This window comes from Triturus cristatus, chromosome 2_2 (assembly GCF_964204655.1).
Source record: "Triturus cristatus chromosome 2_2, aTriCri1.1, whole genome shotgun sequence".
NCBI classification, from domain to species: Eukaryota; Metazoa; Chordata; class Amphibia; order Caudata; family Salamandridae; genus Triturus; species Triturus cristatus.
This window is the reverse complement of record NC_140582.1, coordinates 861,269,882-861,294,346: the sequence shown is the minus strand read 5'-3', so window position 1 is coordinate 861,294,346 and position 24,465 is coordinate 861,269,882. Positions and strand designations below refer to the sequence as shown.

At 51.1% G+C, this 24,465-nt stretch overlaps 1 protein-coding gene across 4 annotated transcripts in view; it reads right to left on the bottom strand.

Moving 5' to 3' along the window:
* The window catches only part of TMEM156 (transmembrane protein 156), a 241,420-nt gene that overhangs the window by 58,486 nt on the left and 158,469 nt on the right, over window positions 1–24,465 (bottom strand). The window contains exons 5-6 of one of the 4 annotated variants that reach the window (XM_085642251.1): window positions 17,091–17,216; window positions 15,125–15,528 (exon numbers count right to left, since the gene is read on the bottom strand). The exons of 1 other annotated variant lie outside the window; for it this stretch is intronic. In XM_085642251.1, coding sequence (XP_085498377.1) covers window positions 15,218–15,528; window positions 17,091–17,216 — 437 coding nt within the window. In that variant the 3' untranslated portion in view covers window positions 15,125–15,217. Of the gene's footprint in view, window positions 1–14,322; window positions 14,710–15,124; window positions 15,529–17,090; window positions 17,217–24,465 lie in introns of those variants that run through there. 2 more of the 4 variants (XM_085642253.1, XM_085642255.1) reach the window with 2 other exon arrangements.

Sequence of the window (24,465 nt, the reverse complement as noted above, 5' to 3'; positions counted from 1 at the left end):
GGCGAATGATGGGGCAGGGATTGGTACTGAGTTGGGAACCTAAGGTCGCCTGGCGCATTTCTAGGGCGTTAAGCGGTTCGCAGCGTGTATGTTTCTCCTGTGTGCGATAGCTAATTTCGTAGCCCCGGACGGTTGGCTTGAGCGCCTCCCAGAGGGTAATGTTCGAGGGAGCTGAGGGGCTGTTGTCTGCCAAATAAGTAGTAATCGCTGTATTGAGCAAATCGCGATAGGCCGGACTGCGGAGGTGCCACAAGGACATTCTCCAGCGGAATGGAGGACTGCGGGAGCACGTGTGGAATTGCATTGTGACCGGGGAGTGGTCGGACAGACCACGGGGTCGATGCGGTATCTGAGAGAATCTATGAAGGAAGACCCAGGGGACAAAAAGCAATAATCCAGGCAGGACTGGGACCCATGGACTGTCGATAAGCATGTGTAATCGCGCTCAGTAGGGTGAAATTCGCGCCATATGTCAGTCCAGTCCATTGTCGATATCAGGGTATACAGTTTAGTCGGACCCGATGGTTGAGAGGTGTCACTGATACGCTGGCGGTCCAGCGGCCCCATCGTATCATTCCAGTCTCCACCCAACAGGGTCAAACCAGTCGGAAGGGGACCCCAGACCCCCAGTAACTTTACAATAAAAGTGGCTTCCAGTTGGGGGGCATAAACGCTACCAATAGTAATCTGTTTGCCACAGATCATGCCCGTGACAAAGAGAAATCAGCCTCCAGGATCTGCCCTACGTGCAATGTATGTAAACTGTACTCTACGATGAACGAGTATCGCCACTCCCCTGGAGCTTCTTGTGAACTCTGCGTGGTAGATGTGACAAAAACCAAAGCGAGCGAGGCACGGGGCTTTCGTACCCATCAAATGGGTTTCTTGTAAAAGCATGATGTCTGCCCATACCTCTTTGCCTGTCGCAGGATGGCCCCACGTTTCACCTTATTCAGTAGCCCCCGAACATTCCAAGACACCACTATGAGGTCCCCAAGGGGGTTGTCATCACCGGGTGTTATGAGGGTTGAAATAGCGGCTGAATAGAGCTAGAAGATCTGCTGAAAAGACGTCCCACTGTCTGCATAAATAAAAACAGAAGGAACATAAAAAACAACAACACATCCGCCAGGATATCCCCCCCACCTCCCACCCGACACTACCAGAAACAAGGAGCATCTGTCACGGTGTAAAAAGCAGTGGACCCCCAACAGGGAGCCCCCAGAAATCACACCAAAGGATCTCACCCCACCCTATAAGCCTAAGGAAAAAGGAGCTATAAGGCGCCCTTGGCTTTACAGCCCATGGTCAAGAACCCACGCCCACCCAGAGATCAAAATTACTGATATACATTCAACCAATGCAGTGTCATTCAGATCACCACTTGGAGTGTGGCGAGGTCTGCATTTGATAATAACTTGGAAGTGTATCTTTGTGCTGGGGCATAGCTTTATATTTAGAAATCCCTTTGCCTCATCTGCAACACCTACTGCCAGGGACAGTGCCGCTCAATGTTTCCCCTCAATGAGTCAGCCCCCAAATGGTTCTGTAGCACTGTGATCCCTGCTATCTGAGTCTGCGATACATCTTATGTTCCTCTAAGTGTGGTGTCCTTCTTCCTCCTATTGTGATCTATATTTGTGATTGCATTTTATGACTGCATTTTTGCTGCAATTCTTATTCGTAATGTGTCATGATTTCCTTTTCAATAAAGGTTTTGAAGAAAAAAAAAGAAAGACATCCCTTTCCCTGGCACCATACACGGCCTGGCCCTTGGCAGAGGTCGGCGTTTTTGATAACTTTGCAATTGTTCTCTGCCCCGTGAAAACAATTTTTCATTAAGAAATCCTTCTTTTTAACCACATACACACTCCTGCTTGGCCTCCTTTTAATATGAGAGCTCTATGTTATCAGGAGCATACATTGCCACCCTTGACAGAACTGGGCGGGGCAAGATGGCGGCTGTGTGAGCGTTGCGGGCAGTCACCTCCTTAACAGTGCTTCTTTGCTGTGAATTGAAGAGGAAAGATGCCATGATTTTACGAGTTTCACTTACTGTTTTCACCGGATTGGGAAAATCGATGAGGCTGCTGACAGAGGCCGGATTTCTGGCGGTGCGGGCTCTAAGACTCCTCAAATCGGCAGCGGTGTCCGTGGCTAGACACGAGCTGCTGCGGGAGTCCAAGGGCTTTCGCTGATACATTTTGTCTAAAAGGGGAGTGCCCGGACTTCTAGCGGTGAAGAGAAACATTGTTGCTGTCACCACTGCGATGCCGCCGAAAGGGCCAAAGGAACATCACTAAATCGGCGTGCGACTACGGAGGGGAGAAGCCTGAATTCGAGTCAGGGTGCACACAGCGCTCTGCAGGCCGGTCTGAGTAAGAGTGGATCTTCCAAGGAGGAAGCGGGCGAGATTGAAACGAGGGAACGGAGGTCTGAGAGAACTACCAGACCCAAACAGCCAACAGTATCCGGGATGTTTGCTGGGCGAGGTCTATCATCTGTTTCTGGGAAAAAGGAATCGCCTAAAGGTAAAAATAGTCATGTTTCAAAAGCAACAATGGCAGCAGTAAAATAAAGGCTCCAACGGGAGTGTTATCAAGTATTGCGCCTCTTAGCTTAAATGAGGTTCTCCCTGGGGGAGAGGAATCTATCAGCAGCGATGATGGATCTGAAACCACTGCGGGGAATAACTTGGGCAATAGCTCGGGCAACTTGGATTTTGGTATTCAGGGCTTAGCAGAGGAGCTGCCACGAGCTGTGGGCATTCGCCAGCAGGGGAGGATAACAATACGATGCAGGCTCCGGCTGTACTTCTTGTGACACCAACTCCCAAAGGGCTACATGGCGGCCTCGCCCAGGACGATGATACAACTTTATGGACACCTGAAGGTGACAAATTCTACTCGCTGACTGATGATTCAGATTTATCCATTAACAGCTGTAAGGATAAAACGGATGACGATTTCACTGAGGAGGATAGTGGCAGCCCCCCTGTGAAGCCGGACACTTAAAAACGCATACCATTTCGCACAAAGAAGAAGAGTGCAAGGGGATCGGATAAGGATAAGGGCTTCATATCAGACAATTGTCAGTCAAGCCAGCTTAAATGGGATTACTATGCCTCCCACTTTGACAGAAGAATGGAAGATGAGCATAGAGCTCATACATTGAATTCGGAAGCCACTTCGGATGCTTGTAACAACTCGGGGGGCCAGGCATGTCAGGAGCATAAGAGAGCCCATCTGGCTACTAAAAAACTTCAGGGTGCGGTGCGTAAAGTTAGTAAGACCTGCACAGAGATCTCAGAGCGCACCACTGCACTGGAAGAACGTATCGTGCAATTAGCGGCCAGTGCGGAAACCTCTGAGAAAATGTCTACTTCCAATGAGAGAAGGATGACTGACGTCCTTTGGAAACTCGAGGACTTTGAAAATAGACAGCGCCGGAACAATCTGCGACTTCTTGGTATTGCAGAAAAGGCAGAAGGGGACGATATCCGTGGATTTACACTGAGCCTTCTTAGGGAGGCCTTCCCCGAGCTCGCTCATTGGAACTGGGATGCAGAGGTCCAAAGGGTGCATCGGTTTCCCCTGATGCTTAAGAAGAGGCCAGGTCAAGATGAAATGCCAAGGGCTATTCTCATCTTTTTTGGCAATTTTCTCCTACGGCAGTCTATATTTGAAAAGGCCAGACCCGATGCAAGGAGGTCGGCCGTGGAACATTCTTTTTTCGTGCGGCCTGACTTCTGTCACTCTACGGTGGAGAGAAGATGGAGACTCCGTCAATTAATCACGCCCTTCCAAAAACTAGGATATGAGGTTTTCTTAATGAACCCGGCCAGACTTAAGGTTGTACGTAAAGGCTCGACTACAGTATTTGTATCAGAGATTCAGGCACAAGAATACCTACAGGAATTGTCCTAAGGTGCTCCTTTAAGAACTGAGCTAGGGTTGAGACTTTTAAAATTGGCGGATGCTTGCCTGATGGGCTGCCTCTCTTCCTTAATACTGTTTTTGTATGCTTCTGTTTTTTTTATTGGGTCTTTTTTTTTCCCTCTTCATAATATTGGTCTGTTTTTTTTTTTGGTAGGAGGCAGCTAGGGGCACAATGACATGCAGGAGGGTAAGGGAGTGGGCGGGGGGAACCAAAGGGAGACAAGGAAGTTCCTTTATTGTATGGGGATGAACACTCTGTTTATTAGTTTGGGATCTCTTGGTTTGGTTTGGGAAATGGGTGGAAACTGTTGCTTACGGTTAAATGAGGAAAATTAGAATTGCATCTGTTAATATCTGTGGGTTAAATGATCCCCAAAAAAGAAGGCGAATCAGCCTCGATGTTCGATTTTTGAAGGCAGATATCTTATGCCTTCAAGAAACCCATATTGAAGGTAGTAGGAAAGGGGTTCTAGAGAGTGGGGGGGGGGGTATCAACTTATTGCGTATACGACACAAGAAACTCAGACAAAAGGGGTGGCGATATTGGCCAGAAAGGGAATGGGAAGCTATCCACGCGTTCTCGTTGACAAAATGGGAAGATGGGGCATTGTACAAATGTGTCTGGATAATAGAACGTTTACTCTTTGTGCTGTGTATGGGTCTGTGTTGGATGACCCCACACTGTATGATTGGCTGAAAGTGGAGCTTGTTGGATGGCCTCTTCCCTTGATATTATGCGGGGATTTTAATATTAACATGAGTTGTCAGTTTTACTTTTACAACTTGAATCACTACGTGGGTTAGTAGATGTTTGGGCAGAGAAAAGGGAATATGACCCTGGTTTTACGTATTTTTCCGCACCACATCAAATGCACGCTAGATTGGATTACTTTTTTGTTTCACACGAGCTTTTAGTTGGTTGTTCAATAAGCAAATTCCCCGAAGTCATGTCAGACCACAATCTCTTGGTGATTAAGCTAGAAATTGGGGGACAACCCTTAAAGACACGCTGGACATTCAATAGGGCCTTACTAAATGAAGAGGGGTATACACAGCAATTGAGGGATTGGATTTCGAGGTTTATTGAGGAGAACTTAGGGAGCACCAGTGTAGGTATAGTTTGGGACACACTGAAGGCAGGGATAAGAGGAGAAACTTCTAGGTATGGCTGGGAGGTGCAAAAAAAGGATAAAATCTTGCTACAATCATTATATGAGAATCTGGGGAAGGCAGAAGACGAGCTGATTGAGGTATTAACTGCAGGGGGTGATTCGGCGGCAGCACAATTAAAGATGACTATTGCGAGATACGCTATCACAGAGATATCGCTTAAAAAGGTGCCGGTAAATATGTGGCCTGGAGAAGTAGGGTCTATGAGAATAGCGAGAGAGTGGGTCATATGCTGGATTTGCGCACAAGGGAGAAAACGGCTCAAACTCGGGTCAGGGAAATTAGAGATCCGGGGACTGGTATGATAAGTGAACCGAATGCAATCCTTGCAGCATGCCAACATTTTTGTCAAAGATTATATACGGAGGATGTCCGGGTTGGGGACCAGGAAATGGAAGTTTATTTATGGGGGCAAATTTGTGAGCAGCTATCTACTGAGGAGAGAGTTAGCCTAGATGTGCCAATTACAATGGACAAACTAATTGAGGCTATAGATTCCCTTCCATTACGTAAAGCCGTTGGTAGTGATCTAATCCCAGGGGAATTTTATAAAAAGTTTAAGTCTCAGCTTTTGGCGCTTATGTTGGAGGTATTCCGTAGGGTACAATTAGATCTGGCCGCCCCCGACTCCTGGAAAAGCGCTAACATCATAGTTTTTCAGAAAAAAGGCAAACCTACCACGGAACTGGGTTCATACCGACCTATTACGTTGGTGAATAGTGACGTAAAAATCTACTCTAAAATTCTAGCTAAAAGTTAGCCACGGTTATTCTAAAACTGGTCTCTCCTTTCCAGCACGGGTTTGTACCTGGAGGGGGGACAACTGAACATATCAGACGCATAATTACTCTTATTGATTATGTGAAGGTGGCAGGAGACCCTATGGCTACAATATTACTCAATGCTGAAAAAGCGTTTGATAGGGTCTCCTGGCCCTTTTTATGGCTGATTAGGGAGAGGAAAGGCCTTGGTAAAGGCTTTATCGACGCAGTTAAATGTATGTATATAGAACCTGTGGCTAGGATAGCTATGATGAACGCTTCATCAGATGTACTTAAAATTACCCGTGGTACGCGGTAGGGGTGCCCATGTTCCCCGCTGTTATTTGCGCTTTACATAGATCCTCTAATTAATAAAATTGCGGAGAACAATAGGATACTAGCTATCCGATGTATCGGTGGGGACACGAAGATATTAGCATATGCTGATGACCTTGCTATAATAACAGCCAACCCACAAGAGGCTATCGAGGAGGTGGAAAGGGAGGCCGAAGAGTTTGGCAAAATTTCAGGGTACTTTCTTAATAAAAATAAGACAATGATTGTTCAAAATGCTAAAGCGTGCCTGAATGATACATGAGTAGTGGGAAGTGCCAGATACCTAGGGGTCGAGATCTCCTCCAATGTGGATGAGATTGTACAAATTAATATGGAGCCTCTGCTGCAAAAGACTAGAGCTGATTTCAATAGAATGAACTGCCTGCACCTTACACTTCTAGGAAGATGCAATGTCGTAAAGATGCTACTCTTGCCCAGAATTTTATACTTCTTCAGAGCTATCCCTGTGGAAATATACAAGATCTGGTTTTCTGCTTTTAACCAATTAATCTCTAAGTTCTTGTGGGCTGGGAAACACCCCCGCAGAGCACTTAGATATATGACTCTGTCTAAAGATAGGAGGGGGGGGGGTGGTTTGTCCCCATTTCCAGATCTATTACTGGGCTGTCGCATTACAACACATGCTGGAATTGCTGGGGAAGGAGAGAGCAGTTTCAGTGGAAACACCCTATACCTCAATATAAAGTTTAGTAATGGGGGCGGATGCCCATGGCTGTCTTATGCGCCATATTGATTATGCCTATTTTAAAAGAGTGAAATTTAAAATTATGCTGGGTGCATTTAAGATTTGGACAGCAGTTAGGAAGAAACTTAAGCTGAATAGGGTACATAGATATACCCCTCTTGCGGGTAACGACTTATTGCCGGAAATTTTCCTGGATGGGTATATGAAGGTATGGATGGCTAAGGGCATCTGGCATATAGGTGATTTTATGATGGACGATACTATACTTTCGTTTGACGTAATCAAGGAGAAATATGGGATTGGCAATAACTATTTCTTCAAATTCCTACATGTGAGGGATTACTTATCTAAAAAAGCAATCAGGGGCTATAAAGTCCCCTTATTGGAGCTTGCTCTAGGGGCTTCCTCACCCATCTCGAAATGTTATAAACTACTTAATAATGAGATGGAGGACGACATTATAAAGCACACTGATCGCTGGCAGGAATTGTTGCAAGCAGGGGCAGGGGAGTGTGAGGACTCTTTATTAATGAGTCAGACTGTGGTCTTTTCAGCCAATTTGCAAGTACAATGTTTTAAAACGTGGTTGAATTTAAAAAAAATTAAAAAAAGGAGCATACATTACCTGTCTCTGGACCCTCTTCAGCTAGGCACCAATAGGAATTCAGGATTTACACCTGCTTTACTGAGTCAGCAGATTGTTTGTACTTGTACTTTTTAAGTATGGCAGGCAGCTTTCCACCTCTTTCCGCCATTTTCTTTCTCTCAGGCAAAACAAGGATCCTTTTTGCGCACTGGGCCAACTTTTGCTTTGTGTGCGTAGATTGGGTCCATCTGTCTGTGCTAGTTTGCCTTGTTTTGAATTTGTGGTGTGTGGAATGCCTAGAAGACCATTGGGTGATGTGTGTCTTTACAATGCACCCCTTCCTATGATTCTTGTAGGACAGTGAGTCCCCCGAGCTACATGCCAGGGTGAGGTGAGGTGGGTTGCCAGACATCAGCGGGAAAGTCCCGCTTTTACAATCTTTTGTGCCAGGATTTGGCGTCCTGTTGTGTTTTACATGTTTCTATTAAATGTACCAATGACTAACGTTATTAGATACATGGCAGATAATACGGCATGGTAAGATTCTTCCGCCTGTTGCTCTTAACTGTTTAGCTTCACAGGGTGAAGCAAGCACAACTGTCTAATGTTGACCTAGCTTTTCCAATTATTTAATCTTCTCCTATGTATGCATTTCTCTAGGTACCACCAGTGAATCCACCAATCTATGACAACCCCACAGGATCACAAGATGGTTTTGAGTATGTGATACCTTTTACACTTTTGTTTTGATTCACACACACACTGAGCAGCAGCACTAACAAGTTGGTCCTGAAGAAAGCTGCTACAACTCTATGTGAGGGTGACTAGGCTGAAACATGTCAACCACATATCGACACTATTTTTATTTATTTTTAATCTTTATTTGAAAAGTTTTATATAGTGCTGGCTAAACCCAGAGGTATCAGAGCGCTTTACATGAGGAGGTTCCATTGATTCAAAAACATAGTTCCATAGTTACAACAGTTTCAGGTATGTAGTTACTGGGGAAACAAGAATTACAAAGGCATGGCTCAGGTGAGGGGAAGGAAAAGCAGGCAGGGAGAGAGGTTCAGGGAAGAGAGGAAGGGAGTAGGGGCCATATGTAGGTAAGTTTTATTTACTGATTCATTAATACTGAATTTTACCGAATCGGTATTTATGAATCGGTAAGTTATATGTAGGTAAACATTCGGTAATTATTACCGAATCGGTAATAATCGGTATTCATGAATCGGAATTTACCGAATCGGTAAATACCGAAGTGGTATTTACCGATTCGGTAAATACCGAAGTGGTTTTTACCGATTCGGTAAATACCGAATCGGTATTTACCGAAGCGGAAATTCAAATACACATGACTTAATGAATCAGCCAATCCTGTGCAAACCAAACCCCACCCAACCAGGAAGTGGCCACACCCAGGCAGGTGCACACAATCAACAGACTTTGGAGAGGCTGGGAGTGCAGAGGAGAGGAACAGAGCTACTGCCTGATTCAGCACAGGAAACTGCAACAATGGCCAGCCAGGACACAGAGAGGGATGGAGGGGAGAGGAAGAGAAAGCTAAAATTCAGCCAAAAGGAACTGCAGGTACTGGTGGAGGAGGTGGTAAAGCAGCGCCAGAAGCTTTTTGGGAAACAGTCACTGCAATTGCCTGAATCAGAGAAACGGAAAATCTGGCTGGGAATCCAGGCGCAGGTGAATTCCATGGGAGTGACCCCCCGGGACATTGATGTCCTCAAGAAGCGGTGGTACGACATCCGTATCATCACTAAGAGGAAGATGGCAGAATTGAAAAAAGAGGCCAGTCGGACAGGAGGTGGACGCAACAGGGCACCAGCCCTGACAGAACTGGAGGAGCTTGTGGAGACCACAATTGAGCCTGAAAGCATCGTGGGGATTGGGGATGCTGACAGCTCTGCCAGAGCCGCCACCAAACAAGGTAAGACGCTTGCGCAGCAATGTGGCCCCCCCCCCTACCCCTATCCCAACTCCCCAAATGGGCAATGAGAATCCCACTCCAGTACAGGTGTTAGTGCATACTAGCAATGCATCATGGGAGATGTAGTCCCTGAAACCCCGAACATGATACGAATAGCACAGAATAACAAGGCATGTTACACACATTAGCGAGAAGCAGGCAGAGGACAATGAGATACTGTTTCAGAAATGTATTGTGATGCTAGCAATTCTGTGCTTCAGGTACACTCAGCTGATGTTGCCTTTCTGTCCACAGGCACTACTGCGCACAGAACTGCACATGAGAAGGGAGAGAGGGCACACCACAAGGACAGCTCAGAGAAGGCCACCACAAGTTCTGGCCAGGGAACAGCACCACAGGCAGCCTCACCACCACAGCCACCATCGCCACCCCAGCCAGCATCGCCACTCCTGCTGGAGTCACCACCATCATCACCACCTGCATTGCACAGGTCGAGGAGGCGTGCTGCTGCCAGGTTGAATGTATCGGAGTCCTCATCTGAAGACTCGAGGGGTGCGGAAACGTCCACTGTGCCCCTGGATGTTAGCCATGCCAGTGTGCCCTCCGCCTCTGAGGGAGCACACACAGGTGGCAGACGGCGCCGCAGGGCTCGGGTGCAAAGTCCACCTCCACAAGGTGAGGGCCATGGAGCCTCCTCAGGGCTTGAGGCCACCATGGTCAAAATACAACGCATACAGGCAAGGGCAATGATGTCCGTACAGCGCCAAATGCGTGGCCTCAATGATACTTTTGTAAATATGGACAGGGGCATCAGCGCTATGGCAGAGGGAATGGTTGAGATGGCTGCGGGCATGCGGGACATGTCCCAGTCCGTCATGCTGCTGTGCTCGAAGTTTGATGAGGACAGGGCAGCACGGCGCCGGGGACATCAGAGGAAAGACCAGAACACAAGGGCAGTGAACCGGCTGGCAACTGCCACTTCACTGCTCTGCAGGCGCTCGGTGGCAATGCAGGAGGGCCTTGCGCACTGCAGCTCTGACGTGTCAAGGGGGATGGTGAGGGTCACCAGTGCACTCAAAGTGCTGCTCACAAGCCAGTCTGCCACAACTGGCGCTGTGGATGATGGGGACAGCGAAGATACGACCAGCAGGAGCAGCATTACCCCCCTGTCCCAGACACACGGAGGAGCAGCAGGCGGCAAGGTGCTGCCACTGGTCCCACAGCCAGTGAGGATGCACACTCAATGGCATCCCGCACTGGAGCGCTTGGGCGCAGACACTAATGCTGCACGAAATACCATGACACTATTGGGTGAAGTAACCCTTGAATAACAAATGTTTACTGCACAATATTGATGGGACAGGTTTTCCTTTGTGTTGTGCCGTAGTGCCGCATGATTAAACTACGTTATGGCATCCAACTACTGGCTGTGTCCCCTTACTCACTCAGAAATAGTTGCATGTGATCTCTGCCCTTCTCACTCTCCCATCTGTTGCTGTTGCCACTCCTGCTGCGTTGGCCTCTGGCTGTACAGAATCATCATCATTGTCCTCAAAATATGTCATTTCGACCTCTGTACCTCTCTTCATGGCAAGGTTGTGCAGCATTGCACAAGTAGCAATGATCTTGCAACAGATGATGGGTGTGTACTGGCGTGCACCTCCGCTTTTATGGAGGCAGCGGAACCTGCTTTTAAATAGTCCAAACGTGCGCTCCACCACATTGCGTGTAGATTTGTGTGCCACATTATATCGTCTCTCACTCAGGGTTGATGGGTGTAGGTAGGGAGTGAGGATGAATGACCGCACGGCATATGCACTGTCGCCTAGGTGAGTAAGAGGGAACCATCAGTCACATGCCTCAATACACTATAAGTTGCACTTAGTATTAGGGAACGTCACTGTTACTTACCTAGCAGGTATCCTTCTCCAAATTCTCCGGCAAGCAGTCGTGTGTAGATCCCACTGTTCTGGAAGATGAAGGAGTTGTGGGTGCTCCCAGGAAACTTCGCTACAATATCAGTGATAATGTTCCCTGCATCGCAGATTACCTGCACATTGATGGAGTGGGTGGACTTTCTGTTCCTGTAGATGTGCTCAGTGGCTGCTGGTGGGCAGATTGGAATGTGTGTGCCATCAATACAGCCTATGACATGCGGGAACTGTGCCATGTGGTAAAAGTCTGTCTTGGTTTTCTGCAGTTCAGCCTGTGTGTTTGGGAAGCTGATATAGTGGTGCATTCTCTGCATCATGGCATCCAGGAACTTCCTGAAGAAACGGGACAGGCAACTCTGGGATACACCGCCCACCGCAGCTATCACCCCCTGGTAACTGCCAGATGCAAGTAGATGTAGGCTGCAGAGAACCTGCACATGTGGTGGTATGGCATGCGCCCTTCTTGTTGGCTGGTCCAGGAGTGGGTGCAGGTCCCTTATCAGGTCCATGATGGTTTGTGGGTGTAGCCTGTACCTTTCATGTATCTCAGCCTCAGTCTGTTGAAAGAGTGTGATGCGCTGTCTGTAAATGCGTTCCTCCCGTCTCCAAATCCTCAGACCTGCTGCCTGTAGACGTAGCCACCTTGCAATCACATACAGAGCGGCCATGGTGTCCACGCTGCTGCATTTTGGGATTGCTTATATGCACTGTTGATGCTTACCACCTGCTTTCAATCTGTGTTAATTACCGACTCTTAATTACCGAATTTCATGGATTTCTTAAATACCGAATTTACCTACATCTCTTTTCTGTTTTTACCACTTCATATTTACCGATTCGGAAAATATGTATTCGGTAAATATGAATCGGTAATTTTGAATTCGGTAATTATGAATCGGTATTTACCGATTCATATTTACCGAAAACTTATTTTTGGCCTCCTACATCTCAATTGGCTAAATACCGGTCTGTAACAGGATATTTACCGAATTTCGGCTGTTACCGACCGGTATTTAGCTACCTACATATGGCCCTAGAAGAGGAGGAAAAAGAGTGAAGTAGGAGAGAGGAGAGGGAGGGGGTAGGAAACACAAAGGAGCGACGAGAAAAGACACAGTGTCTGACGATCGGATGGGTAGGTGACGGCCAAAGGGGGAACCAGAGCCAAACTCCTCAGTAGCTGTGTAGTGCAACTCCATCGGTCATCGGCCAAAGGTTAGCTCGGGCGCCGAAGTACATCAGAGGGTTAAAGAATCAGCCTAGAGGAGATAATCAAAAAGGTTTCAGACAGCGCCTATCAAGGTGTGAGGTGCTGGGTTCCCAGTTATAATGGGAAAATACCTAAAACCTCCGCTATGTGGGAATCCCTTAACACTGTGGACTCTCTCAGAGGGGTATCTGAGTCTCCAGGGCATAGATGCTGGATCCCTCCCCAACAAGGGGAGAGGAGTGCTTTGGCAAGGGGCACATTCAAAGGAGGCCGATTAAGGCCTATTCCGCTATGTGTGAATCCCTAAACACTGGACTCTCTCAGAGGGGAATCTGAGACTCCAGGACAGGAATGCTGGATCCCTCTCCAACAAGGGGAGAGGGAGTGCTTTGGCAAGGGGCACATTCATGGAGGCCGTTTAGGGACAGTAGGGCGGAGGGGGAGGACATATCGATCAGAATGGGGGAAATGAGAGCAGGTACGCTGGTACAGATGTCTACTAAGTAATGTAGAAGGAAGTGGGAAAAAGCCAAGAAATTAATATGTGTAGTCAGCCAAATAGAACGTAGCTAAATCAAAAACCAGTTATCTTCAAGTTCTAAAAGGGAGGGCTAGCAGTAAAAAAGCAGGTTAAAGGATGAAAGAGCATAGGCAGAATAAGGAGTTCGGAGAAACATTGGAAACAAATGATTGCGGAGGGAAAGGGAAGATGTGGCCCGGGGGAAAGTTCGGCCGCCATACTAAGGTCAAGGAAGGTACAGGCAGTCTCAACAGGGACGGTCACCTTGGGTGCTGGAAAGACCCAGGAAAGAGTACACAAAAGATAGATGCAGTGTTGCACAAAATGCACCATAGTATTAAACATGCGGATATTCGGGGGGGATTGGACATGACATAAGAAGAGTGGGGGGAGCAGAGGTATCAGCAATGTTCTTAGGCGAAGCGTCGTTCAGTGGAGAGGAGGGAAGATCAAAAAGTAGTCCCGGTGGAGACCAGCGGGACAGGATTGACCAGCGGAGATGGACACAAAATGGTGGGGTGTAAGAGCGATGTAGTTCCACAGTCAAAATTAGTAGTTCTTACCTCCGCTCGAAACCTCCAAGTTGTCCCAGCGGGATGGCAGTGGGAAAAGCAGCGGCCGGGGGGTGGGGGAGATGGGGAGAAGCATTAGCCCGGATTCTTCAGCAATCATCCTGAGAGATAGATTCAGAAGGCAATGGCGGAGTTGCGATAGAATCCGTCGAGGGGCAGCGAGGAGGACGACAGGAAGGGCGATGAGCGAGGAGCAGGGCTCATAGAAAGGGGAGGAAGAGAGAGATGGCTGAGCATAGTGGGGTTGCAGCTCGAGCCTCGGGTATTCAGCGAAAAAGGCTCATCACGGCGAAATCGAGGTGCTCGCCCCAGCAGCTCTGCCAGTGTTGAAGCGCTGTTGAGATGTTCCATGTCGGAGGCGTGCAAATGTAGACAATACAAATACTAGCAGTCCCGTCGGTAGTGGCATCAGGGGAGGACCTGACTCCGAGGGTCCACTATGTCTGCGTGAATGGCGGTGCGAGGGAGCACGTCTCCGTCCAAGGGTGAGCTCAAGGCACCAGGATCACTGAGGCACAAGCTCGTAAGAGGAGGCTCAGCAAATGTGCAGACCAGAGCCCATAGTACCCCCAGGGGCACCCCGCTTTCCCCCCTCCCCCAAATTAGGTTACCCAAAGAAGACACAAGAAACAGTTGTAAGTGGGTAACAAATGCTGCAGGATTTATTACATAATTCCAGGGTATGTAATTGGTGGGTTATCTTACGGGCGATCCAAGGGCAGGCGGCCATCTACTTCACCTGCCCCGCCTGATGAGCCGGGCAGCACGGGAACGACCCGCAAGCGCTGCCCCCCAAGTGATTCTTTTTTCGTTCACGTGCCGTTGAAATTCTACTCACACCCCCCCTCTCGGGGCGGAGCGTCGCATAGCAAACCCCCGGTTGTTCAGGCCCACAACCGCCCGCAGGCCTAGCGGGGCGCCGACCGGCTTCCGGGACCTCTCTGGAGGCTCCTCGTTTTGGCTCAGGCACCACGTGGTGCCGCGCAGAGGTACCCTTTGTACCGGCCTGCTTCCAGATCGCCCTGTAACTCCGCCTGCAACGAAAAGGAAAACATTAAAACGTTCAGCAAAAAACCCCACACCACCACACCTACGCCGGGTAAGCGGTAGGGAGGGTAAAAAGGCGAGGTGGGCGACAAAGAGGTCGCCAGTGAGGGTGGGGGAAGGCTAAATAGCCTCCCCCTCACACCTGGGCCCGGAAGTGACGCGCATTGCGCGTCACTTCCGGCCCCTGACACGGAGGGGGGCAACAGTCAGGATCCCTGCCCCCGCCCCCCCCCCGAAGGATGAAGTGGGGAGGGGTGACCGGGGCCCCGGGGCCACTAAGGCGCCGACCGCCGAGTGGCCCCCTGCGGGGGCCGCGGTCAGCGGCATAGTACCCCCAGGGGCACCCCGCTTTCCCCCCTCCCCCAAATTAGGTTACCCAAAGAAGACACAAGAAACAGTTGTAAGTGGGTAACAAATGCTGCAGGATTTATTACATAATTCCAGGGTATGTAATTGGTGGGTTATCTTACGGGCGATCCAAGGGCAGGCGGCCATCTACTTCACCTGCCCCGCCTGATGAGCCGGGCAGCACGGGAACGACCCGCAAGCGCTGCCCCCCAAGTGATTCTTTTTTCGTTCACGTGCCGTTGAAATTCTACTCACACCCCCCCTCTCGGGGCGGAGCGTCGCATAGCAAACCCCCGGTTGTTCAGGCCCACAACCGCCCGCAGGCCTAGCGGGGCGCCGACCGGCTTCCGGGACCTCTCTGGAGGCTCCTCGTTTTGGCTCAGGCACCACGTGGTGCCGCGCAGAGGTACCCTTTGTACCGGCCTGCTTCCAGATCGCCCTGTAACTCCGCCACAGCCCTGGAGGCGGCTAACCATCGCAGCCAGGGCCCCCCACCAACCTAGCTCTTTACCTGCACCCTCTATTCACCAATGCTTCGCTTAAATCCAATAAAAACAGGTCCATGCCTATTTGGGAGAGGTGTACTCCATCCAAGTCGAAGTACCCCTTTACATTCCCCCGAATCATCTCATGGCGAATAAAGCCCAGACCCCTTTGGGATGTGAACTTACGCATTGCTCCATTAATGCGCCTCCTGGAATGCTCTACCGCTTCTAAGGATTTAGCTCCCCGCCAAGACCTGCGGGGAATGATCTCCGACCACACGATCTCACACTCGCCCAGACGCTTGCAGATTTCCCCTAAGTCTCTTTTCATGGCTAATAACAGCAATCGTCTCCCTAGGGTAACAAGGTCGTTTCCACCCAGGTGTATCACCAACAGGTGGGGCAAGGTGGACCCGTGTGCTCTTAGTCTCTGCTCGATCTTATTCCTGAGTTCGAACCATCTCATCCCCGGCACCCCCATCCATTCGACTTCAGTCTGAGGGAAGTGTCGCATCCAATTCCGGTGCGATGCCCATTGGGCCGCCCGGGCGACAAATGAATGCCCGATCACCCACACCACTCGCCCTAATAAAGAGGAGACATGGTGTACACACAAGTTATTTAATCAGAAAGGGTGATTTCAACGATACACACTATAAAATCACCAACACATTACTAAAAGCTGCCTCACGGGCGAACATATATCTTATAGCAATCAGATTCCCAACGCCCCAATTTCTTCACCTGAGCGGCCTCTAATCCCGCCAGGTGAGCGGCAGTGGCAGCGCCTATGCGGAAGGAGTGGCTGGAATACCTTCTGTCCGGCCGGGCGAGCCCCGCCTTGGCTAAGCTGGCCCTGATTACCTGCTCGAACTGGTACCTAGTTACGGGGGTACCATTTGAATGCAACAGAAGATAGCCAGGGCCGGGCGGTCTGTACTCCAACAACGCCTTTACCCATTGTACTGGGCAGAATCTGGGGTCACCTAGGGGCTGAAGAACCACCCTGATCCCCCGCCCCGCCTGGTCAGTCTTGGACTTGCGTAAATGAATGGTCAGTGACCCGGAAATGGACACATCTGAAATTCCCAGCGCATCCCCTGAAAAGTCGACCTTGGACCTGGCCACTAACTCGCTGACTCTGAAAGCCCCAAAAAATGCTAAGCAGAACGTGGCTGAAAATAGCGTGGCCTCGTAATGAGAGTAGGTGATTAGCTCGAGAGCCCCTAGCATGCCTTTCAGGATTTCGAAATCAATGGGGGCCCGATTATCAGGGGCCCTGGGCTCCTCCCTAGCCCAGCCCTTCAAGGCGGCCCGGATGGGATAGGAGTTAGTGGGATCCGCCCCGCCAGACAACTTGGTGTCGTGGCTTACAGCCGCCAAGTGGCTGCCTACCCATGAACGGCTTTTCCCCTGTCCCCTAGCCCACACCAGGAATGCTCGGACCTGGGACACCAACGCAGCCCCTGAAGTACCCAGCGCTACAGAAGTTGCTCTGAATGTTGCCATGTGGGCGCTGTAACGCTTTCTGGTACCTGGGGCCAGAGCTCTTTCTCCCATCTCCTTCAGGCTCAGTCCCACTGCAGGATCCTCCATAGATGGTCCGGGAATGGGGTCATCTGCGCTCTCGCCCGCGGCCAGGCCTCCCTGAATCGGAGCCACTGAAAACGAGAAAGAGCGTCAGCTGCCACATTTTGAATACCCTCAATGTGCCTGGCTTTAAACTCGACATTGATGCGCAGGCATGCCCGGACCAACTCCCTTAGTAAGCACAGCACCAGCCGGCACTTAGCGGACTGGTTGTTAATTGCCTGAACAACCGCCATGTTGTCAGACCAAAATACCACCTTCCTATCTGACAACGCCGCCGGCCATAGGTGTAGTGCAACCACAATCGGGAAGAGCTCCAGAACAGTCACATTTTTGGTGATCCTATGCCTGCGCCAAACATTGGGCCATCCCTGCGCGCACCATTCCTCGCCCAAGATAGCCCCGAAACCTTCCCTGCCTGAGGCATCTGTGAAAAGACAAAGTTCCTGACTATCAATCCAGGGCTGCTTCCAAATAACCGTCCCATTAAAGCAGGCTAGGAATTCGCTCCATACCACCAGATCTTGCTTCAGACCTGTCCCCAGCTTGACCCAGTGATGTTTCTTTTTTATACCAGCCGTCGCCCTCGCTAACCTGCGTGCAAAGACCCTCCCCATGGGTATGACCTTTACCGCAAAATTCAGGGTCCCTAGCAGGCATTGGATTTCGCCCAGAGTAGCCTTGTCCCTACCCAGTAGATCGTAGATCTCCTGACGCAAGGCCTGTACCTTATCCGCAGGGAGTCGGGACACGCCCTTTACCGTGTCCAACTCGATGCCCAAGAATACCAAAACCTGCGCCGGACCCTCGGTCTTACCAGGAGCTAAAGGTACGCCCAAGTGTCCTGCCAATTCCTTGAAACATTGCAGTGCCCGTGCACAATCTTGCGAGTCAGCTCCCCCGATGAACAGGAAATCATCCAGGTAGTGGGTCACTCCCTCAATGCCATACCTATTTGTTAAGGCCCACTGTAGGAAGGAGCTGAACGCCTCAAAGTACGCACAAGACACCGAGCAACCCATGGGCATACACCTATCATAAAAGACCTGGTCCCCCCACTTGAAGCCCAGAAGGTGTTGGCTGTCCGGGTGTACTGGCAGGAGCCTGAAGGCCGATTCGATATCAGATTTGGCCAACCAGGCTCCCTTCCCTGCCCTCCTGATCATGTCGACTGCCAGGTCTAGGGAGCAGTAAGACACTGAGCATCTACCTTCGTCAAGCCAGGAATTCACGGAGTCCCCTTCAGGGTGTGATAGGTTATGAATAAGACGGAAGGCCCCTGGCTCCTTTTTTGGTACCACCCCCAGGGGAGAAATCACAAAGTGGGGCATAGGTGGTGAGGAAAAAGGCCCCGCCACCCTTCCCAAAGACACCTCCTTCGCTATTTTATCCCGCACTACCTCCGGGTGATCCCTAGCCGATTTCTGATTCTCCGCATCCCTGCTCACTAAGGGGCCTTGATAAGGAATGCGGAAACCGTCTAAGAAGCCCTCAGAAATGAGGGACCCTTCCCTGCTAGTGTATCCGCGGAGGGCGCTGAGGAGGTTCTTTACGCTGATGGGAGAGGGCCCTTTCACATGGTCGTGTGGGGCAAGGGCATGCGCGCTAGCAGATGTGTTCGCGGGGGCCAAAGCGCGGGAGGGGGAAACCCCCCGGGGCTACTTGCTCGAGGAAGGCTTGTCGGGAGTGTCGCGCTTGGAACATGCGGTGGCGGCATGGGGGGCCCCGCACACACTGCAATTGTGTGAGAAACGGCATGTTTTGTCCCAGGAGCAGAACCCTGCATTAAAGAGCCTGCAGGTCCCAGAAGACCGTGCCCGAAAGCCAGGCCTGCGACCCCCCCCACGACCGCCCCGAAAGGACTTCCTGTTCTGCCATTTCCTCTCCTGTTTATCCTCTTTCTCCTTGCTCTTTACACCGCTCTCCGTACCTGACTTCGTCGTAGACCCCTCAGTATGCTTGCCCATGTGTTTTACCCATAAACGGACCTCCAACTGGTCCCACTCAAGATCTGGGCAGATTGCTCTCTGTCTACGGAAGTCACAGTCGTAGTGGTACCATCCCATGCCCCCACACTTAGCAGCCTCCTCTGTAATCACGCTTGCATAGTGGAAGAGACCTGGCCCTTCATCTGGGAATTTCTCCACTATTACTGCCGCAAAAATGGCAAAGGCCTGACCCCAAGTCACAATATTTTTGGTGGGATATAAATGATACCGCACCCTCTTGTCCTCTTCCTTGTTGCCCATCCTCCTGGTATCTACCCCCTCCGCCCCATGCATGAGGAGGGTGAAGATATCGATAAATTCCCTGCGCCAAATCCCTTCTTTGGCCACTAAAGGGACCATCCAAGCGAGTGAACAGCGGCCCGATACTAGCGGGGCCGTGGTAACTAGAGGCTTAGGTGCTACGGCTAGTGTTGGTGCCGGCGTCGGTACCACCGGGGGAACCACTACTGCAGGATCGACCGCACTTGCCGTGCTCTCGGCCACAGCAGCCGCTGGGGGTGGGGGCCGCGGAGGAGGTTCCAACGCAGCCGGCGGCTAACCCCAGACCTGCGTGAAGCCCCCCGGCGCCGGGGTCACACTCGGCGGCGGTGGGGCGGACGGGCCGACCCCTAGGGGTGACCTGGCAAGCAGAAGACCGGATCTGACCTCAGCCATGAAGTCTTTTAGAGTGTCTGAAAGCTTACCCAGATCCTCTGCTGAGGCAAATGTCGCCTGGGGCGGGCAGGGCAGTACGTTGTGCGTCCCCGTCCCCAAGCTAACCGCCGCCTGGGGGGTCGCTGAGGCCCTGTGAAGAGGAGCCGCTCTATTTCGAGCCGGTGGTTGCTCCACCGGAAAGTCTTTGCTCGTGGGGCGGCGGATTCTTTTCGACCGTGACGAGCCCGCAACCTCCGCTACATCCTTATCCGTAGCCGTACCGTCCATCGATATCCCAGAGTCTGGGGGGGTACTGGCTTTCAATAGTTCAGTCGCCCAAGCTAAACCCTTGGCCCTCGTCAGCTCCAAGAATGCGGCAATCCGGGCTTCCTCCGAAGTGTCCGGCACGGACTCCTCAACCTGTGTCCCTGGTGTAAAAAGGGGGGGGGATAATCCTTGGCTGTCCATCACTTAGCAGTTGTTCTCTCTTATTCCCGTCCGAGCCCCGAATACGGATGGTGTTTGGCTCGCGTCTCTCTGTCGCCAATTAATAATCCTCCAGTCACCGAAAGCGGACGAATGTACTGCAAGAGAAACCAGCATAAGCACAAGAAATATGCATACACGAAAAGGCGTGACTGTACCGCAAGAAAAAAGGGGAGGGGGGGGGGGGGAGGGAGGACACAGGTGCTCATACAAATCACGTTTAACCATGCACACCCTGTTCGCGTCTGCCCCCATCCCCACCTTGAACCTGGCAAGCAGCATGGTGCTCGCTTGCGCCCCAACCCCATACCACTTTCCTGGTGCCCATTAGCCCCAAAATCACTGTCTCGCGTGAAGCGAACACGTCAAATCTCCGTTCATTTGCCTTTATGTAGCGTGTACTACGAAATTATTCGCACGCTTTACATTACATATTCAGGCACGGGGGCCAACTCACTGTCCGGAAGTGAAAATTGCACAGTACCCGTGCTGCCCAAAAGGGGAGACGCGACCACAAGGCGCAGCCCGCCTCCCCGACCCAGGATGTCCGTTACAAATTCCAGTCCACTACAAAGCAACTACGCGATCCCCCTTTTACTGCTCATGTGCCACTCTCGGTCGCCATGCATTGGCCCCCGGGATCGGCCCCTTGCTACTAACTACCCGCACCCTTGCAGGGCAAGGCCGAGGGAGGGCGGCTCCCCGCTCCCTGCTGGGACACCCGAACTAGCCTACTGTGGGGCCGGGCCTTAGCTACGCTTGCTGGGTGCCGTCCCCCCCCCCGACCCCACCAAAACAAACCAAACAGGGCAGAGCCAGGCCGCAGAGGAATACAATTGCCCATTTTATGTAGCGCGAATTCGCCCCGTGTATAATCAGTGCTCACATGTGGGCACCGCATTTACATTGCACCTTCAGGCCCGGGGAGATAGTAATCGATTTGGCCAGAATCCCCGGAGCAGACGCGACGCCTTGCCCAATCAGGCCCGGGGAGATAATTGATTTGGCCAGAATCCCCGGAGCAGACGCAACACCTTGCACATACAGGCCCCGAGAGATAATACTCGATTTGCCCCAGAATCACCGGGGCCGACGCGACACATAGCACATTCAGGCCCGGGGAGATAAAACGTTTGCCCAGAATCGCCGGTGCAGACGCGACCCGGAGGAACAAAGTTAATGATGTCCTGCCCATAGTCGGCAATCCAGCCTGCAAACCCCTCCCTCTCCCCTGACTCACCGCGTTAAGACGCCCGCCGCTCCGCGATCGAGGCGGCGACAGAGTCGCAGGGTAACAGTCAGATCAGCGACCCGACCTCCCCGGACCGGGGGTCATGAAGGTGGGTTTACTCATGAAATCAACGGACGGATCGCAAGCCTGGCCCCCTGCCTAACCCCGGGGAGCACAGCGAGCCCCTGTGACACGGTGACACTCTGCAAGGATAGCTCAGTAACCGCTTACCCATATTTAATGAGGATTTGTCTAGCGAAGGTATTAGAGCGCTTTAAATGTGTACCGGTTACGAAATGTGGGTGCCCTGGCGCACACGCGGGCCACAGCTCACCTCCGGTATATTGTTTTAGTTGCATATTTATAAAGCGCGAAATCGACCCGAAGGTATAGGAGCGCGTAGCACCGTATTTACCTACATATATAGGCCCGGGGAGATTAAGTGATTTACCCCGAATCACGAAAGCGGAGACCCGAAAACACCAACCCGATTGAGGACCAGAGCCTCGGACCCACTGTACGTTTGCTCCTATGCATAACTTCCTTCTCTAGCGCGAACTCGACCCGAAGGTATTGGGGGGCCTTCGCACCGCCTTTACATACATATAGGCACGGGGGGATTAAGTGATATACCCCGCGACACAAAAAGCGACCGCGGCCCCGAGACTCGAAAACACCACCCATTTGCGAGTGAGGACCTGAGCCTCGGTCCCAATATACTTTCGCTCTTATGCATAAATTCTTTCTCTAGCGCGAACTCGACCCGAAGGTATCGGATCGCGTCGCACCGTATTTATATACCTATAGGCACGGGGAGATTAAGTGCCCCACACCCAAGATGGCAGCCAGTATGCCCCACACTCAAGATGGACGCCGGATAGCCGGCCGGTTGCGTCCCCACCTGCGCTAGCGATCAGTGGCAGCGGGAAACACGCAAAACACAGCTTCCCTCAACGATCGCACGCTCAGTAAAACGGAAATAAACACGAGCCTTGCTCTGTGCACGGTCCCCCCCCGCCCGTGGCACTCCGACCACAGGGCCCCGTCTCCTGGTACTGCCCAGGGACAGGGCCGGGGCGAGGGGGCAATCCGGCAACTCACCACAAGTATTCAGGAGTTCCCGCCAGTGAGGGTGGGGGAAGGCTAAATAGCCTCCCCCTCACACCTGGGCCCGGAAGTGACGCGCATTGCGCGTCACTTCCGGCCCCTGACACGGAGGGGGGCAACAGTCAGGATCCCTGCCCCCGCCCCCCCCCCGAAGGATGAAGTGGGGAGGGGTGACCGGGGCCCTGGGGCCACTAAGGCGCCGACCGCCGAGTGGCCCCCTGCGGGGGCCGCGGTCAGCGGCAGTCTCAAAGCCCCGGGAGCACTGCGCAAAGGTCAAGAAAGGAGCACCAGGGACCGGGCCGAGCTCGGGTCAGCTGCAGCGGGAGTAGGTCACCACCTCCCCAGGACCAAAACACATCTCTGCCGTCTCCTCACGCCAGGTGCAGATTCCAAAGCAGATGAACGAAGAACAGCAAGGGGGCAGTTAAACCAGAAGTCGCGGCGACAAAGCATCATATCCGCACTGGAAGAGCCCGGCGGCTCCGCTTCATCAACGAGTCAGCTTTAGTCCGTGAAAAGGCGTCGGAGTCGGCAGCAGTATTCAGGTAATGTTTTGCCTTAAGATAATCCTTTGATGTTGCAGTGTAACTTAAAAAGGGTACTTGCGTTCCGTAGCGGAGGGCGATGGAATGTGGGGCATAGACAGGGATTTTTACAAAGTTGTGATCCCAAGCCCCGGAGCTTCGGTGGGGAGCTCCAGCTCGGCGGTCATCTTGCCAATAAGACACTAACTGCGGGTGTATGTTTTTCCAGCGAGTGCCCTGTTTTTAATCCTGGCCCTGAGACGCATGAATAAAGGGCTATGGCATACCTTGGAGCTAGTTTTATTATCACTTACATTTGCTCTGCTACCCTCATTACCTTGAGCTCATCGCAGTGATATTTAGCATACCCTCCCTTACACATCCCTGAGCTCCTCCCTCTCAGAGAGAGGTTGTAACCCTTGCCGTGACTAGGCATCACGACACGAGGAGAACCCCAATGATGAAGTATGCCACCATTGGTAAGTGAGGAAATTCGTCCTCTTAAAGGGATATCCCTTTGTGACTAAGTCTTTTTTTAACAGTTGTTTATCATCTTTTAGACCCAAAGGTTTCTTGATTGTGGGTTATTCATAGGTCCGTAAGCTAACTCTTGCATGTCTCTAAATCTCCTCGAGTCCACCTCACCCCTTTTTTGTGATGAATAACCTGGACATTTTGGCCATGAGCATCTGTCCTCAGATTTGCTTGCCCCTTCGGAAAGACCTCCTGTTGCAGAAGCAAGGCAGGGTCCTGTCCAGCCTGCACCACCCCCACCTCCATGTGTGAAAACTGAGTAGGGACAGTTGATGCCCTGTAATCTTCCTCCTGAAGTAGTAGGTGTTATCCTGGCAGTCAGATGTCCCTCCACTAAAACTGTTTATGCAGTATGCTGGAAGAAATTTGTTGTCTGGTGTTCCTTCAGAAACAGCCAGCCTTTACAGGCAGAATAGTCTGACACACTGTTGGTTTGTCTTTTGCTAGCCCAGCAATGTCTTGCTGTGGCAACACTTAAAGATTAGTTATTATTTTTACTTGATCAATCATCTTTATCCATATCCCTTGTTCTGATGTGTTTTTTGAAGGGGCTGACCCATATGTTCCCGCCAATGCCATTTGTGATGCCTCAGTGGGAACTTAATTTGGTCCTTACTGTATCTAATTACGCTGACGACAACAATACTTTTAACGATTCCATAAGCTCACTGCATGAGTGAATTATAGCCACTTTCTTCCCGAACAGGCTTGTTATATAACACTGTTTTGAACATCTTTAATTTGCAAAACGATATTGTGCCTCTACTACATTTCCATGGAAGTATTTGTTCTCATG